The sequence below is a fragment of the Drosophila miranda genome, chromosome XL (assembly GCF_003369915.1).
Source record: "Drosophila miranda strain MSH22 chromosome XL, D.miranda_PacBio2.1, whole genome shotgun sequence".
NCBI lineage: Eukaryota > Metazoa > Arthropoda > Insecta > Diptera > Drosophilidae > Drosophila > Drosophila miranda.
In genome coordinates, this window is record NC_046673.1 from 22,215,636 (window position 1) to 22,233,453 (window position 17,818).

The window sequence follows — 17,818 nt, forward strand, 5'->3', positions numbered from 1 at the left end:
CAGAGGTTTCTGGCCCTAAATGAGTAGCAAAATGGCCCAAAATGCCGGAACGATGGGTAGGCCAGGGTACATAATGTTTGGCTTTCATTGCATGCCCGTAATTGTGCCCAAGGGAGCCCCCAGGGGAGGGGCTTCGGCTGGTAGTATCTCTTGGCCATTGAACATCTTTCTTTTCGCACATGTTTGGCTTGAAAGAGTCTCCGGTCTCCGGTCGCCGGTCGCAGTCTCCTGTTGTTGTTGTTGTTTTGGTTGCTAGTCGCTAATGTATTCAAAAGATATCGCACGAAACAAATGTGGATACACGGATACACAGATACAGATACTTGTCAGTTGTTGGCGGATTTTCTGCTGTTTCGCCTGTTGCTTTGAGACCCCCCCCTACCCTTCCTCTATTGGCCAGAAGAGGCCACGCACACCGCAGTGTGAATGACCCTTTTGTCGTCGTCGTCGGCGTCTCAGTCGCTGTCGCTGTCGCCGCTGCCGCTGCCTCTGCCGCCGTCGTCTTCTCCTTCATTTGCTCTTTCGCGGGTTCGCCGTTCGCCGTCGGCTGTCCGCCGTTCGTGTGTGGATTTGTATGCCCTCCCACGGCGAGGGTACTCCAGTTTTTGGACAAGCATTGAAATATTTTATATTCTATGGAATCTTCTATGGAATCGAATAATTATACAAAATTATTTTTATTCATAAATTTATGTATATATTTATTTAAATGTAATTATTTATTTTAATGAATTTATATTTATTTTTTAAAATGTAATTTTTTATTTATATTTATTTTTTATATATTTTTTTTAAAATGTAATTATTTATTTTAAGTTATTATTTTTAAACTTTTAATATATTTCAAGTGCAGGGTATTTGCACTTCGTTCCAAGGCCTTCGCCTGTCGTGCATTTTTTTTCGGTGCACAGTGCAGAGATTTTCCGAGTTTCTTTGTCGCCGCATTCGTCGCTGCATTCGCTTCCCACTTGGCTCATTTGTTTGGTTAGGGGGAAAATAATAGAAAATTCCGAAAAGCTCTGCTGGCAGCCGTAAGCTGAAACCAAGCCCCACATTAGGCCCCCATGGAGGGGGTCGGGAGAGGGGGCTAACTGGGCAACAGGTAAGACCCAACCTGCAACTGGCACCGAAGCCACGTAGCGAGTGGGCGGGGGACGGGGAGGGGGGACTCGGATGGGGTGATCTATTAAAATAATTATCGATGCAGTTGGCCTGTAATCATTTTCTATGGCTTCCTATTTCACATTTCGCAGAAAATATTTGTTGCGGCAGTTGTCGGGGGCATGCATGAGTGTGTGGCACGACTCTAGAGCGTTGCTGCGGTGGGAAATTCGGAAAAATTGCTTGCCGGGGGGAGGGGGGATTTTCGGATGGTTTTTTGTTTGAGTTGTGGAGTAATATAAGTAAAAATATTTTTAAATATATATTTAAAATATCTAAAAATATATTTAAATATTTAAAAATACATATATTTAAATATTTGAAAATATAATTAAAAAATGTTGAATAAATTTTATAAATAAAAATTTAATTTAATTTAAATTCAAAAATTAATTACATTTAAAAAAAAAAATATACATATTTACTTATATTTTTCATTGGATTCAAAACAAAAAATTAATTTTTGGTGCATAAAGTTGTTTTTGAATCTTAATTTATGCTTTCTTCCATGAAATTAAAAATCAAATAAATATTCGCTGTAGAAAATTGAAAAAAATTCCATGACTGTATAAATATTAAGAAATATCCAAGAAAAGGCTGTGGGACTCCAAGATACATGATTATATTATCCGTATCCGTATCGTCTTGGAAACCTCTGCCTTGCGGTCCACTGGGTACTTGATAAACTCCTTTAAAGGGTCTGGAGTGTGCCCTCCAGAGTGGATCCAGGCACCCATCCAGACCCACACACGATACTCGTATGCAGAATCCGCAAAATGTGAACAGAATCTCGTCTGATATGGGCTGTACTTTTGGTTCCTCAAAAGTGCCCTCGAAAATGGGTTAACCACACAAACACACACACGCAGAGAAAGAGAGAGAGAGAGAGAGACTAATTATAATCAATTCCCATAGGAACGGAACAGAACGGACTCTCGGTGGGGGGGTCGGGGAGGGAGGAGGTGGGGGCCCATTGGAAGTCGTAAAATGCGCAAAAGACAAAGCAAATAAGCGAACGTGACTTGAAATTATAAAATTAACACGAATATTGTTCATGTTTATTTCGGTTTTTGGTCATTTTGGCGATAAATTTCATTCTCCCAACACGCATACACACACACACAAACATCTACATATATATATATATATGTGCATGTGTATATATGGTGTGTGTGTTTTTTTCCGCTCATTTATAATATTTCGAGCGGGACTTCAGTCCAGTCCGGTGCTCTGCCCAACCCCCGACCGTAAATGCATTCAAATAAATAAGTGAGTAAATATGCAAATCGGCAGTCAGGTAGAAACAAAAATAGCGCCAACAAAAACACTCAAAAACTATATTAACAAACAAATAAAAATGTTGTGCGATCATGTGACGATACAATAAATTGCTTTAATTGCCTCCATTTCTCGCTTGATGTTTGCTCCGCTCTGCTCCGCTCCGCTCCGCTCTGCTCTGCCCCAGTATCCTCCGAACGGCTCTCAAGCGAGTTTCTCCGACGGACACAAGTGGGTCAATGTTCCATCTGAACTGGCAAATCCATCGCCAGGAGTTTGTCTCATCGGGCAATGGTTTGTGTTTTGTTTTTGGCCTTTTGGAGCCTAGAGACGAAATATCCACGCAAATAGTGGAATTTTTCTAGTACTCAGGTCTGGATATATTTTTTATTGAGCCCCCAGGCCTTCGATTCGGTATTTATATAAATTAATTTGGAGATATTGGTTATTAATCACAAGAGAATTCAAAAAGAATTAATCAAAGTCGAAAAAAGTGTGCCGGGGGCATTCATAAATACAGCCACACACAAACTCGAATTCTTAAGTTTTTTTTTAATACAATTTTGAAACTAAAAAATAGTCCTTAAAAAATATAAAAAAATATTATATTTAAGTGCTCTTTAAAACGGAGAGCTGCAACTATGATGCATATATAAAAAACATAAATTAAAAAATAAAAAGTTTTAATTTGTTTATAAAAAAAATAGAAAATTTTTGATCTCAAATCCTTACAACGAATAGTTTAAAATTGCAAACAAATTAAATATTTTTTTAATTTGTAGCATTTATTTATAATTATTTTTAAAATTTTAAAATTTTAATTTTTCTATACAAATTAAAGATGCAGGCTATTTCTGAAGTGAACTATAAAAATCGGATTTTTAATCGTATTTCATAATTATACAAATTAGAATGCTTACAATACCAAATTATCAAAGATGTCTCAATCTCAAACTATGCTATATCTCGATCCCAATTTTGGATAGTTAGGGACTGATTCTGTGTGAGTGTTCTGTGTGAACACTTCCATCAGTTGAGGCTCAGTTTTCGAGCTTAATTGTCGTCTAATCTTAACATTCTGCATGAATACTCGTAGGTCCTGCAGTGGTTTTCAATATTTAATTAGCTAACCGCAAATATTTGTCGTACGAGTATTTGTTGACTCTGACTCCGAACATCTGGGCCTACAACTTTCGTGTCTGTCAATGGAATGTGTCGAGGGCGAAGTATTTTAGCTGATCTGAAAGCGGCAAGCTTTGATTAATTGAATGGCAGAGACCCCAGCATGGGGGTGTTTGCTTGAGGGGAGGCCCGCCCCTTCCAAAATGCTCGACCATCAAATCGCATTAGACAGGCAATGGCCAACAGCAATATCTAATTGCATTCGCACGCATTTTTCAAATCGTTTACATGGCATTCGAATGGATTTGATTTGATTTTCTGGGGCTTCTCGTTATCCCGCACTCGCTGTCGCCCTCTCGCTATCGGCAGCTAGATATATCGGTATCTGTATCTGTATCGGTTTGGGTTTCGCTTTCATATTGTGATTGTTTGCATACCGACCGAATTTTGATTGGATTTTGTTTGTGCAAATGAGCCAGGCACGAGCATTTGGACGTACTTGTTACAGAAATACTCGTCTCGTATGAATTTGATATGGGAATCGCTGCTGAGGCCAATGCCAATGCCAATCCAATTCAAGTTCAATAATGCCCCACAACACCACCAACACAAACCGAACAAACAGACAAAAAACGTCAAATAATGGCCAACAAGTTTGTTTGCCGAAACGGAATGATTCGCAGGGGGAGGACAGGACATTGTGGCACTGTGGCACAGTGGCATCGAAACATTGCATTCATCAGAATGTATGCCATGGCATATTCCGGCACTAAAAGATATTTCCAGATCGCCAACAAAAAGAAGGGAAGTAGGGATTATAAGATTAAATATTAAATATTTCATTGTATTTCCCAGCGGTACTAGTTTGCAGAAAACGTATTATTTGGAGTACTTTTCTTTATAAAAAAGTGATTTCTATACATTTATTTTTTTCTATTAAATATTTATCATTTTAACATTTTTAATAGATTTTATTGAATTTTTTATTTTCAATATATTTATATGTATATATTTTTATATTTATGTATATATTTTTTATTGATTATTTGAAATTTAACATTTTTTAGTTTTTAATTGTTTCAATTTTTATTTTTAATTGTTCTAATTTTTTTTTTTTGTAATTATTTTAGATTGAAGTTTTGGCAGTTCTCTATCTTTATCTAACAATTTTTATTATGACTTTTTTTGTAATTTTTTTTTACTATTGAATTTTTTGAAATTTTCTAATATATTTGCTCTCTTAAATTTTTTTGTATATAAATTTAAAAAAATTTAATTTGTGTCAATTTCCTAGTACCTTTATCTCTTACAATCCTCAAGATTTGTTATTTATTTTTGTTAAATTTGAGTTCACTGTTTCCCGCTTGAGTTTTATCTGCCAAAATGGGAGTGCCCTCCCCCTGTGCCGCCCCCGTCATACTCTTTACTCTTTACTCGTTGTTCAAAGTGCTGGCAGCTTGACTTTTGTGGCAGTCCATGTCCATGGTCAACTGAGCAATAGATCGACATCTCACCTATCCGTCCCATCCCATTCCATCCCATCCTCCAATCCCCCAATCCCCCAGTTCCCCAGTTTCCCTTTTCTTCACAATTTTCGTCTGATTCAATCAGTTCGGCTCTCCTCTCCTCTCCGCTCCACTCCTTTCTTTTTTCTTTTATTTTTTGCAACATTTTTATTATTGAAAATTGTTATTTTTCCAGACAAAGAAAGAGCGAAGGAGAGGAGAAGACGAGGAGAGAGGGGGATTGGGAAGTTGAAATTGAAATTGGGCGCAGCTGGCTGGAACTGCGGCTGCTCCTCCTCTTTTTTCACGGCGAGGGGGAATGGGATGCGGAGCGACAGTCGACAGTCGACAGTAGACGTTACTGCAGCATATTTCCGCCTTGGCTGGCTCCTGTCTATCTTCATTTTGATTTCTGGGCTTTTCGGTAGGTTTTTTCCTCTGTTTTATTTTCTTGTGCTTTTTTTTCGGGTGTGTCGCCTGTCGCGTCGCACCTTGAAAGGGCCAACAACGGGCCGCCTCAGCTTCAGCTTCAGCTAAAATTCGACACTTCAGTTGAGCCTGCTGTCAAGTCGAACTCCACTCCACTCCCCTCCCCTCCACTCAAGTCAAATCAAGTCAAGTCAAGTCAAGTCCATGCCATTCCATCACTCTCTGGGGCACTCCATGCAGGGTGCAACACTGCAACTGCGGCGCGTATCTCTCTCTGTGTGTGTGTGTGTGTGTGTGTTTATTGGCTTTCACTTTGAGCGCAGATTTTTTCCCATTTTCCGCTCACTAATTTTTCCGGATGCAGTCCATCGTTCTCTCTGTGCATTTTCCATCATCTCCCGTGGCCCGCATCATTGCAACTTCCTTTTTAACAAAAAAGAGAAGAACAGGCAGGCAGCAGGCAGGCCCAAAATTGACCTTTGTCTAGGGCAATGCCGCAAATACACTCGAAGAAAACTCCAAGGCAAGGGAAATTTGCTGTACAAAACCAGAGACAACAGCAGAAAAGCCCATATATGTGCTCCGAGAGGGGAAATTGTAAAAAGGGGAATTTTGACAATTTGACTTTAATTTTAAAATATTTAATTCAATTATGTTTTATATTTTAGGTAAATATATTTCACATTTAAAAGAAATGTTTTTCATACTTAAAAATAAAATATATTTTTAATATTCAAAAGAAATACCTTAAATATTTTAAAGAAATATATTTAATATTACAAAAAATATGATGAATTTAATTGGCAGATTAAATATATTTTTTATATTTTTAATAGTTTAATATTAAAAAGAAATATATTTAATATTTAAAAAAAATTTGTTGTATTTACTTTGAAGATTTGAAGATTTAAAAGAAATATATTTAATATTTAAAAAAAAATTATTTAATACTTTAAATTAATATGATGTGTTTAATATTCAGATAAAATATATCTCACACTTAAAAAAAATAAACATCATATTTTCATAATTAAATTAAATATATTTCCCACAATTTGAACTTATTATATTTTTAAAATAATAAATTATAATTAAATAGTTCTTAAATTAATTTATATATTTTGAATACATTTATTTTAGCAACAAAGTGATTTAGATTTATATTTAATTGCATTATATTTGCCCTTTAAAAAGCCGAATATTTATTTGAAATATCGGCTCTGCCTCTGAACATTTTCGAACTTCGAACCCCCGCTTCTTCGAGTGTACTCCTCTAACAATCTTCTTGTCATTTTGCGATGCCATTTAGACATTAATTATGTTAGTTGGTGCGTAAATTTCCGCTACAAAATTCGAAAAGAAGGCAAATGGAAGGGCAGGAAGGGCGGGAAGGGCAGGAAGGAGTGGAGTGTGCAGGAGGTGCCCTCGGATGACAGTCGAACCATTATTTCCATTACTAGTAGTCCCATTATTATTATTATTATGGCACTAATCTGGTGGCTGTTTGGCTTGATTTGGCCCACAGAACCCCGCACCGAACTCCGAACCGAACGGAGCCGATCCGATCCGATCCGAAGCGATTCGTGATGGTGATTAATGGGCTCTGGGCCCTGGGCTCTGGGCCATGTGACCCACTAAAACAAGTCTGTCTGGATTTGGTTCGTTGGTTCGCTGCTGGTTCGATGGGACCCGGGCCGGGGGCTAAACAGCATTTTGAATCTATTATTTCCACTCTTTCACTCTCTCTCCGGCGCTGTTTGTCTCTTAATCCACGGCTAGACGTCGTATATCGCATGATGTGCCCCCGTGCGTGTGTGTGCATGTGTGTGTGTGTGGAATGGATACCCGATATGCACATATATGGCTACGAGATACGGAATATATAGTTACAGATGCCGTGTGAAAACAAAAGCGAAACTCGCTGTAGCTTAAGGCTGGCAAAAGCCAGTTAATGCCAACAGCAACACGACCCAAGCGGGCTGTCACTCACTCACTTACTCATTCACTCATTCATTCACTCGTTCAGCCAGTCAGCCAGTCAGTGGGCAAAAGTTCAAAGGGCACAAGCACCTCCTCAATGGAGGTTTTTGTGTGCCGATGGGGCAACAAATTGAGTGCACAGAAAAGGGATAATCGCGCCGAAAAAAAACCCCCCAAAGGGTGTTGCCCTCCCACTCGCTGTGCAACAAAAACAAGAAGGAATCTTCGAATCCCGAATTCGGAATCCCGTTCGGAATCCTTTGCGCCAACTGCAGAGAGTCTATCAAAGGAATTTGCTTGTTGTTGCAACAAACAAAAGGTGCCCAAAAAAAGGGCGAACCAACCAGCGGAACATCCGTCATTTCGCCTGGCCCATGAACGATCCAAGAGGTACCCTACAAGCACAGCGGAAGCAGGGGAAGCCGTACTCCCGCCTGCCATTTGCAGGGTATCAAATAAATATCAGCTTTATGCACAAATGTGTGTGTGTGTGTGTGTGTGAACTGCCACGTCCAAAAATGTCAAAAGGGATTTTTTGCGTCCCCATCGCGGCTTTCCGTTACAATTGATCCGCTTCCAAAGGCTCGAAAATTGAAATCGAAGCCACAAAGCAGGGGGCAGGGGCACGGGGAGGGGCAGGGGCACAGCTTAACGCCAACGCAAAAACAGTTAAGAGCAAGCCTTCGAGCCCTTGGATACCCCCTGCAGATCCCTGGATGGTCAGCCCTCCATTTGGATCAAAAACAGAAAATATTTCCCCAAAAAACGAACCGATCGTGTTTGCTTGGCAGCAAATTCCTGCTTCCTGCCACAGAAAAAGAAGGAGCACCCTGCACCCTGCCGTGGGCGCACAGGTGATTGAATCATTCAAGGGGAGCTCCCCCCCCTTTGGAGGGGCCTGAAAACGATGGATGGAAGGGATAATAACTAAAGCGAAAGACTGACGGGGACATCAATTGATTTATGTGGCCAAAAACGATACTATTCCTTTTTGTACCCTGTATCCCGATGCCAGAAACAAGTCCATCCATCCCATCTCATCCCATCCCATTTCCTCAGACAGAGGCTTCTTTTGCAGATATCGGATCTTGATCTGTCACAGAAATCAAAGCGTATAGGGCTATAGCCCTATCGCTGTTATGTAGAGGCTTGAAAATGATCTAGATCCATCTTCGAGCCACTCCCATGGGCCTTGTTTTGGATCCTATCCTGCTAAGAAGTCCTAACCCAATCCCAGCTAATGGTAGCCCACTCAAGGCACTCAAGGATTCAGAACACAGCTTTCTGGATGGGTCGATATCGATCGTCGTTCGATATTCGATATTCCAAAGTGTATTTATTTCCATATAAGCTATGAATATATGAGTCGCACATTAGCAGTACATACTCGTGATATTAGAGCTAATAGCGGAATAGAGTAGCGAGTAGCGAGTAGCGAATGTGGCGACTGTACAAGCAAATGTGAACGAGTAACGAGTACGCCTAAGAAGGCATCAGCGTATGAATTTGTATATAATTTACGATCATCGCCGGAGAAAAGATTCCATAATGCCATATTTTCGAACATTTAAAACATTTGTCCACCCATTTGGCCATTGTTTGGCCTTTTTTTGCTGTTTGCCGTACTCTCTCGACCAACAAAAACGTTGTCAAAATGCAAAACTCGGCTAAAAGTGTACACGCACACAAATACACGTGTGTGCGTGTGCGTGTGTGTGTAAACTTCACCCATTAACACAGTTTTCGCGTCGATTTTGAGTCGAGTCGATGATATTTAACCCAAATAACGCTGACAGAAGAAACAGCAGACAGTTAAGACCACATGACCACCATCACGGGCCAGAGGGAAAGAGACAAAAAAGTAAATAACATTCTGCAAGAGCAAAGTCGTGACAGAAGAAGCCAGTCCCGAAGAAGTGCCAGCCAGCCCCGAAGAACCGAGGCTTTGAATACCCTTCCAAGCGGAAACCGATCGTCTCTCGGGATCGTTTCCATTTGTGGGCTAGAGGTTCGATTTGATTGAATTTTGATATCAAATGGGCCCTTTAAAACGTCTCTTTCGTCGTCAACCCTCGTCTATCCCCTGATATATGGCCTCTCTGCCTGGAAAGAGTATCAAAACGAATGAAAGAAGAAATTCTTTGGGATTTAAGCCCTCATAGAGAGGGAGGAGGAGTCTGTGTGTGGGGGGGGGGGGGGGACACATTACCTGTTTTGTTGTGCCGTGCCTCACTTTGCCCTTGTCCGCCCTCCAGCGCCGCCACTTTGTCATCATCTGCTGCTGCTTCGTCGTCTAATGCAAAGAAAAACAGCAAAAAAAAAAAGGAAAGGAAATAAAAACCATTGAATTTTTTAGCACGATTTGTCAAAAGCAGAAGCCAACACACACCGCACACCGCACACCTCCCCACACCCCATGCCCCCCCCTCCCATCACGCACAGAAATCAGAAATCTCGCAATGAAAGCCGTATCAAAGGCGAAACAATGACGAATAAAGGTGAGAACGGGAACGGGAACGAGAACGAGAGTGAACGTTGGAGAAGAAGGTGGATCAGAGCAGAGCAGAGCGGGCTGTGGGGCTGTGGGGCGGAGCGGGGCGGGGGTGCTGTGGGGACTAGTTGCTGCCCAGCACAAAGCTCAGCGGGGGAGGCGTGCTTGAAGGTTTCCTATCCGAACCTCAATCAACATTTGGTTGACAATACCAGAAGGTCAAAGAAGCGGCCAAGGGGGGTTCCAGTGGGCGGCAGGGAGGGGAGCGCTTTTCAGATTGAAAACTCAGTTAATGTATTCCCAACCGCGGGGAGGAGGCAACGGATTTCCCTTTGAAGCATATTCGAAGGAAATCAAACGATTTCCGATTTCCGAATTTTTCGATTTTTTCCAAATTCTAATCGAAGATTTTTCTTGGGAATTTGATCCACTTTTTAATCGAATTGAAGTCAGTAATGGATTGAGTAATCGAATGATATATGTATTATTTTTTTTGTAAAAAATTATGAAGTAAAAATTAATTTGGTGTTTTTTTGTATTAAAATCAGAAATATGTAACTTTTCTTTTAATTGATGAGAACTTTATTTAAATTTTGATGATGATAAAAATTAAAAATTAAAGGCATAAATCAATGGATTGTTATTTGTGTAATTCGTGATCTGTGATTTATTCAGTAAGCACGACGGATGGTCCTCATTTAAAGACAAATTTAGGGACCAAAAAATACTAAGGAACTCGAAAAAATTAATGCAAGTAAAAAACATAAATTTAAGTACAATATATGTAAATGAAAAAAATCAACTTTTGTGAATTAAATGGGATATCCTGGTTTCCAAAGTGAAAATAATTTTTTTTGTATTTTTTTATTTGCTATTTCTTAATATTGGGTTCATCTAAAATATTTAAAAACAGTTTTTTTTTTTAAATATATTGAAAATTAATTTTTTGTGTGGCTTTAACTTCAGCAATGATTTTTTTAAATTTTGTATTAATCAACTAATTTAATTTTTAAAATTTTTTTTATACAAATTTTTTTTTTGATATATCTTAATTTTTGGTTCATCTAAAATTTGTAAAACCTAATTTTTTTTTATAAATATATTTATAATAAAATTTCATTTTTTGTGCGGCTTTATCTAAAACCTTCAACAAGCAATTTTTTTTTAAATTAAAATTGCTTAAAAAATATTTATTTAAATGAATCACTGAAAATGCAATAATTTGCTCTAAATCTTTTTGCAAAAACTGATCTGGTAATACTCTAACCTGAGGGTCTGCCATCTGTCTCATGGGATCTCAAACATTTCGAATCAGTGCTCAACAAGAGGCTTCCTCGAGGGTGGCTCCTCGAACAGGGAACCCTTTACCCAATAGGCATATATTGATTGATAATTATCGTTGGATCTGAGGGCGGAAGTGCTGGCTCCACTCCCATCCCCCTTCCACCCAAAAATCTGCTTTCCTTTTCGGCTCTCCCTCGAAATGTCATTTATTTCCGCTTAATATTTCTTTTACCCCCTCGTCGCCCCCCAATCCATAAATATTTTTTCCTAATGTCAAACCAAAATTTAAATTTTTCAATCATTTTTTTTCGCTCCTTGTTTTTTTTTTTTGTTTTTTTTTGGCTGTTTTAAACTTTTCCTTTGCTGAAGTGCTTGGTACTTTATGGTATTATTTTTTATTTATTTATTATTGGGGCTTTCTTCTTTCGGCCTCTTCGTTCTGCTCCTCTTTTCAATTTTGTTGGCATTCCGTTTTGCGCTCTCCGCTTTCCGCTTTTGTGCCGTTTTGTGTGTGTTTTCATTTCAGCGAGTACTCATTTTTGTTGCGGTTATCATATTTCATATTTCTGACATAATGCGCACCTGATGCGGCCCTCAGCCGCCCCCCCCACGCCCCCTCCACCAGTGCGGCCAATTGGCCAAAACATTTTGCGGTGCTGTCTGCTGTCTTTCATTGTCTTCTCCTTCCACTCGGCCGAGGCCCAGTGGAGGCCCAGTGGAGGCGCAGACGCAGGTCCTGGGCCCACTTTTTGGCGGGGGATTTCAGCGCGAACATTAGCGGGATTCTGGGCTTCTGGGATTCTGGGATTCTGGGCTTCTGGCTTTCTGGGGTTCGAGTAGGCCCGTGCAATAAATCCCGATTCCAAATGATTTTCGAGGGGGTCGAGCTTAGAGATTGGATCGTTAGGCGGAGCGCGCGGTGCGGGAGCTCCCTTCCCTTCCCCTCATTGCCCATTTCAATTTCAAGTTACGGCGATATTCTGCCCCTCTCTCCGCTGGCACCCTCCTGCGTCCATTTTCGAAAATGGCTTTGGCAATTTCTTGGCTGCCGCGTAATGAAAACGGACAGGTGTGCCACGGCACACGGCACTCGGCGCACGGCGCACGGCTCTACTCGACTCGACTACCAACGAGCCTAGCCACCCTGCTCCGTGCCCCTGCCCCGTGTGGCTGCCGCTGATTCGCGTAACTTTTCATTTGCGTGGCGAAATGTCACAGATGACGATGGTCCATGGGTCCATGGGTCCTCGGGTCCACGGGTCCACGGGCTGCTCTCATCTTGATGATGGCCGCCCACAGCTGATGTGGGATTTTCACCGAAAGAGCCCAGAGACAGAGAGAGAGACAGAGAGAGAGAGAGAGGGAGAGAGAGGGAGTGATCAAATTGGGCTCTCATTTCGGGTATCAGAGAGGTACTTGCAGCATACAGGGGTCTCAAATTGGAATCAAAAATTGTTAATAATTTATTGCCAATCGAAGGAGAGACCAAATCTTTCCAGAACTGGAACTAGAAGGATCTTTTCTGAAGCTCACTTTCGTCTTAATTCAGACTTCAGACTCACAGACAAGGATAGAGATTTTCGTAGAGAAATATAGACAGTCGAAAGAGGGAGAGAGAGAAGCCCTGTCTTTCCCTTGAGCCGAGCAAAGAAATTTCTTCTGGAATGTTTTTCCGACTCCTGGAACCTTTTTAGCATTTATTGCGGGGAATGTCAGGGCTTTCTAGCTCCGTTTCCTTCAATCACAGCGATCGTACGAGCCTTGGCTATTTTTCTGTGGCATGACCTGGTCAAAGTTAGCCTTCTTTGGTCTTTTCCTACCCACAAAAGGCATAAGAAAAGTCTCAAATTAATGTTGGGGATCCCCTCGGCAATGGAGTGTTTCCTTCACTCTTTTCTGGGCACCAAATAAACCATTTAAACTGAATCTGGCTGTTGATGGTCGGAGCTGTTTTATGCGCTAAACCTAGGCACTATTTATGGACTAAGACTAATGCTAAGGAAAGGAGGGATGTGTGCGACTGTCTCCTGTAAGAGATGATCTTCCAATAGATGTGGGTTCGAGGCGATCCATGTACACATGTGTCCATCTTTTGGTCCTTCTTCCCAAGTGGCCTCCTTCGAAGGATCTGCATGGTTTGTGGGCCTCCTTCGAGTGTTTGCTTCGGCGTTGTCTGCTGCTCTTTGGGACCTCTTAGAGAATAGCATTTCAATTAAAAACACCATCTTTTTAGCGCATATACCGCATACACATGGCAGGCCTCGGCTGGATCATCGGAGAGACAATGCCTTTGCCCCACCCCACCCCACCCTTTCGAGAGCGTACTCCGTGGATGCCTGGCGCTTCTCAATGGTTTTCCCTCTTTTGTTTTCTATTTTCCAATTTCTCTACCCCTCTCTCTACCCCCCTCTCTCCTGCCTTGTTTTGCTGTGCAATTTTCCTGCGATGCGTGAGCTTTTGTGTGTGAAAACAGGTTTCACTGATTTTCAATTTCAATTGTCTAACACTGCCACTGGATGCCACTCTGTGTGTGTGTGTGTGTGTGTGTGTGTGTGTGTGTGTGTGCCATTTTTATTTGCCCACATTAGCAATTTCTTTTGTTGACTCGTTGCCGTCGTCGTCGTTGGGCCTACCCTGCCATCCCCCCCGGGGTCTGACCTAACCACACTCCACACTCACACGTGGGGGCCTACTCCTCCTCCTCCTCCTCCTCCTGCTCCTCCCCCTCATTGCCACCCCCTCCTGGCACCGGGACTTTGCTTTGAGTGATTTTTCACTTGTATGTGGATGCCCCCCCCCCATCCCTCTGCAGTCCGCCCCTACCCACAGCTTATTATGATCTTCGGTTGCCATTGTATTTGATTGTGGCTCATTTTTTAATACTTTACTTTTTATTTATTTTGTCTTCCGCTTTTCTCTCTCTGTCTCTCGTCTTTCGCTTTCGCTTCGTCGTGCAATTCATTTGTGCTTTAATTTAACGTAATCTGTTTAATGTTCTATTTTTGTTCTCTCTCTTTCTGCCGTGACTCTCCCCATCATCATCATCATCGTCCTCCACTTTCGTTTTCCTTTTCGCTGCCGTTTTCGCTGCCGTTTTCGCTGTCGTTTCGGTAATTTTATTTGATGCTAAGCGGCGCCGCCTTTTGTTACAACAAATTGAATTATTAGTTTCTTTTGGCGCTCAATTGGGGGGCGGGGCGGCACACACGAGGGCGAGTGGAGGCACAACACCAGCGAAATACTAGATCCATCAGTGTTGGAAAATGGCGGAGAATGGAGGGTCGAAGGGGAATCCTTGTCAATATTCCAGAAAATTCTTCAAGGAATATTTTATATTTTTCCGCAGTTTCTTAAAAAAATATATACCAAAAATATAAAGAGAATATTTAATCTAAATATATTTTATATTTTAATACCAAAAAACTATGTTTAAATAAAAAAGTACACATATAATTTCTTTAAAAAAATTCATTAATAATTTATATATCTAAATATATTATTTTAGTTTAAATTAATTAATAATTTATATATATTATTTTAATTTATTTTTAAAATTAAATTTTCATTATTTTTTATTTATTTTAAAGTGTTTTTATAATTGGATTAAATATGGACCGAGTGAAAACCATTTTTGATACGTAAAATCTAATCGAATTTATAACTTAATTTTTCATTTTACTCTGCCATTTTTCTCCGAGTGTTTTTTATATATTTTAAATAATCTAAAAATAATAACATTTTCGCCCAAATTTTTCTTGTCTAAAATTTTCACTTGTCGCTATTTCCTTGCAGATCTGCGCCAGTGAAAAGCCAAGTGAAAAACGTCTACAGGATGTGCAATTTTCTCTACAAACGCAAGGGACGACGCAACAACAACGACTAAAAAACAACAATAAAAAAACAAAGTTCCCGGCGATTCCAACACAGTTCCTGGCACAAAATTCATTTTTATTTTTCAAGTGTCTGGGAAAAAAAAATAAAAAAAAAATAAATGCCATGAGAAGAGCAAAAGTTGAGAGACGAAAGGCGAAGGAGAAAAGTTTTTCAATTATTGTAAAAAAGTGTTAAAAAGGCGCCGAAGAGAGATAAGAACAGAGTGAGAGAGCAGGAGAGAGAGAGAGAGAGAGAGAGAGGGCTAGCAATTATCTTTCATAAGCTAAAAAAAAAAGAAAAAAGAAAGTTCAACTCGAAGGCGGCAAAACGGGCAGAAGGGCAAAAAGAGGCGTCACCGCGACGACAGGGACGGCGTGCAGGAGGGACGGAGGCAGCAGAGAGGAATCCAATTTAATTAATTGCTCTTTGAAGTGCCTAACCGCCACCGTGGCCGCCGGCCTCCCACACGACGCATAAGTTATCCAAAAAATTAATTATCAAATTTATCGCGTTAATTTTCGTTTATTTCATTAAGGCAATCCCCAGTTAAAAAATAAAGTCATAATATATAAAAAGTAAATACCCGTGAAGGAGTGAAAGGAGAGAGCGAACACGCACGAGTGTCGGGCTCAACAATTTAGTAGGTATACAAAATACCGAAAAAATACACATAAAATCCACCGACGGACAGGGACAGAAAAAGCCCGCGAGCGAGAACGACATTCCGACCGAAATGAATCCGACGCCCGTGGGCATTGGATTCGGGTTTGGTCGCAAGCCGCCCCCCAACAACGCAAAAATGCGCTCCCGCTGGCGACCCCGATCCCGGTCCCGCTCCCGGCCATCGGCTCTGACCGTCCAGGGGGGCGTGGAGAGCGACATTCCGCATACCGCCGCGGCGGAACCAACCGAAACATTCCAGGCCACAGTCCAAAAACACAGTGAGGACAGCAATCACTCGAGGATCCAGGATCAGCATCAGCATCAGGATCAACACCACAAACAGCAGCTGCAGCAGCACCACCACCACCACAGCAAACAGCACAGCCAGTTGACAACCCTGGCCGTCCTGCTACTGGCCCTCGTGGCCATCAACCATCTGGATAGCCTGCTCCCGTGGGCACCGGCAACGGCCACGCGGATCGAAGGAGCGCGTCAACGTCATGGATCACCAGGTGAGTCCCCCGCACCAGTCTTTCTTCTCTTTAAATATACATGAGCTACGGTCTAAAAGGGGGTGCCTCTAAATGCTTGGGCATTCGATTTTGTGCGAGTTTTCTGGCAGTTCCAGAGCCACAGGATGTGTGGTAGAACCAATTGGTAGAAAAATACAAAAAATACTAGAATATACTATTAAAATACCAGATGACATAAAACTAACACAAAATACTAGAAAAATACCAAAAATACTAGATATATACCATAAACACAGCTGAACAGAATTTCATTAGATACTAGAAGAGTCCCATGAATTACCCGAAAAAATACCAACCAAAAATACCAAACATACCATCCAATTGGTAGAAAAATATCAGAAAAATAGACAACTCGTTAAATACTAGAATATACCATTAAAATACCAGATGATAACATAAAATTAGCACAAACTACTAGAAAAATAGCCGAAAAAGACTAGAAAAATACCATAAATACTAAATAATATACCATAAACATAGCTGAACAAAATTTCATAAGATACTAGAAAAATCCCATGAATTACCCGTAAAAAATACCGTATCGTAAGATATAAGAATAAACCATTAAAATGCCAACTGAGAACATCAATTTAACACAAGGTACTAAAAAAAAATACCATAAAAATACCCGAAACTTACACAAACATACCAAAAAATACCAGAAATAGACCATAAACAAACCCGAAATAAAATACTTGAAAAATACCCGAAACTTACACAAACATACAAAAAAATACTAGAAATAGACCATAAACATTGCAGAAAAAATAAGATATAAAAACTAGAAAAATTTATAGAATTAAAAAAAAAAACAAAAAAACTAAAATATACCACGCGATATTTTATAACGATAAATAATAATCCCTCCTTGCAAAACAATGACGCCTTATCCTGTTTAAAGTATCCCACGAAAACCCCCCCAAGCTCAGGGCAAAAACACACAAAAGCTTCCATAAATATAAGTGCAACATTTTCGAACACACTGAATGGAAATATGTAGTCGAACAATTTAAAGGGTTAGCTGAAGCCGAATGCACTCGTCAGGCCCTCGAAAATTTCGTTTAGATTCCTGCCAGACTGGGGGGACAGACACTCGCTGAACATTCGACGAATACCAGTGCGTATGGTATTTGACTTTGCGGCTCCCATCCTTCGACCAGCGGCAAAAGTGTCATGCAAAATGCCGCCCCAGACCCCGAAATGCCCTCCTCGAAATTCCTTGAAATGTTTGATTTATAAATCAAGAAGGCCACACCCCACCCCCCCTCCCATCGCAGACAAAATAGTGCATTTCCTTAATCTACCGTCGTATCGCGATTCATATATTGATTAACACTTCATGCCACCAAATTGATGCACAAAGCGAGTGTCCAGCCTCCCTCTGACTCCCGATCGATCCACCACCACCTCCCACGTTTCCGCCATGGGAATACGGGAATGGGCATGGAATGGGCATGGAATGGTGGAATGGGAATGCCTGTGTGTGAGTGAGTGGCGGT

At 40.7% G+C, this 17,818-nt stretch overlaps 1 protein-coding gene across 1 annotated transcript in view; it reads left to right on the top strand.

Annotated features, from left to right (window-relative positions):
• Window positions 1-17,818, top strand: part of LOC108154696 (low-density lipoprotein receptor-related protein 2) — a 149,843-nt gene that overhangs the window by 12,655 nt on the left and 119,370 nt on the right. Inside the window, exon 2 of the mRNA XM_017285049.2 lies at window positions 15,043-16,298. Within this exon, the coding sequence (XP_017140538.1) occupies window positions 15,857-16,298 (442 nt within the window). The 5' untranslated portion in view covers window positions 15,043-15,856. The remainder of the gene's footprint in view (window positions 1-15,042; window positions 16,299-17,818) is intronic.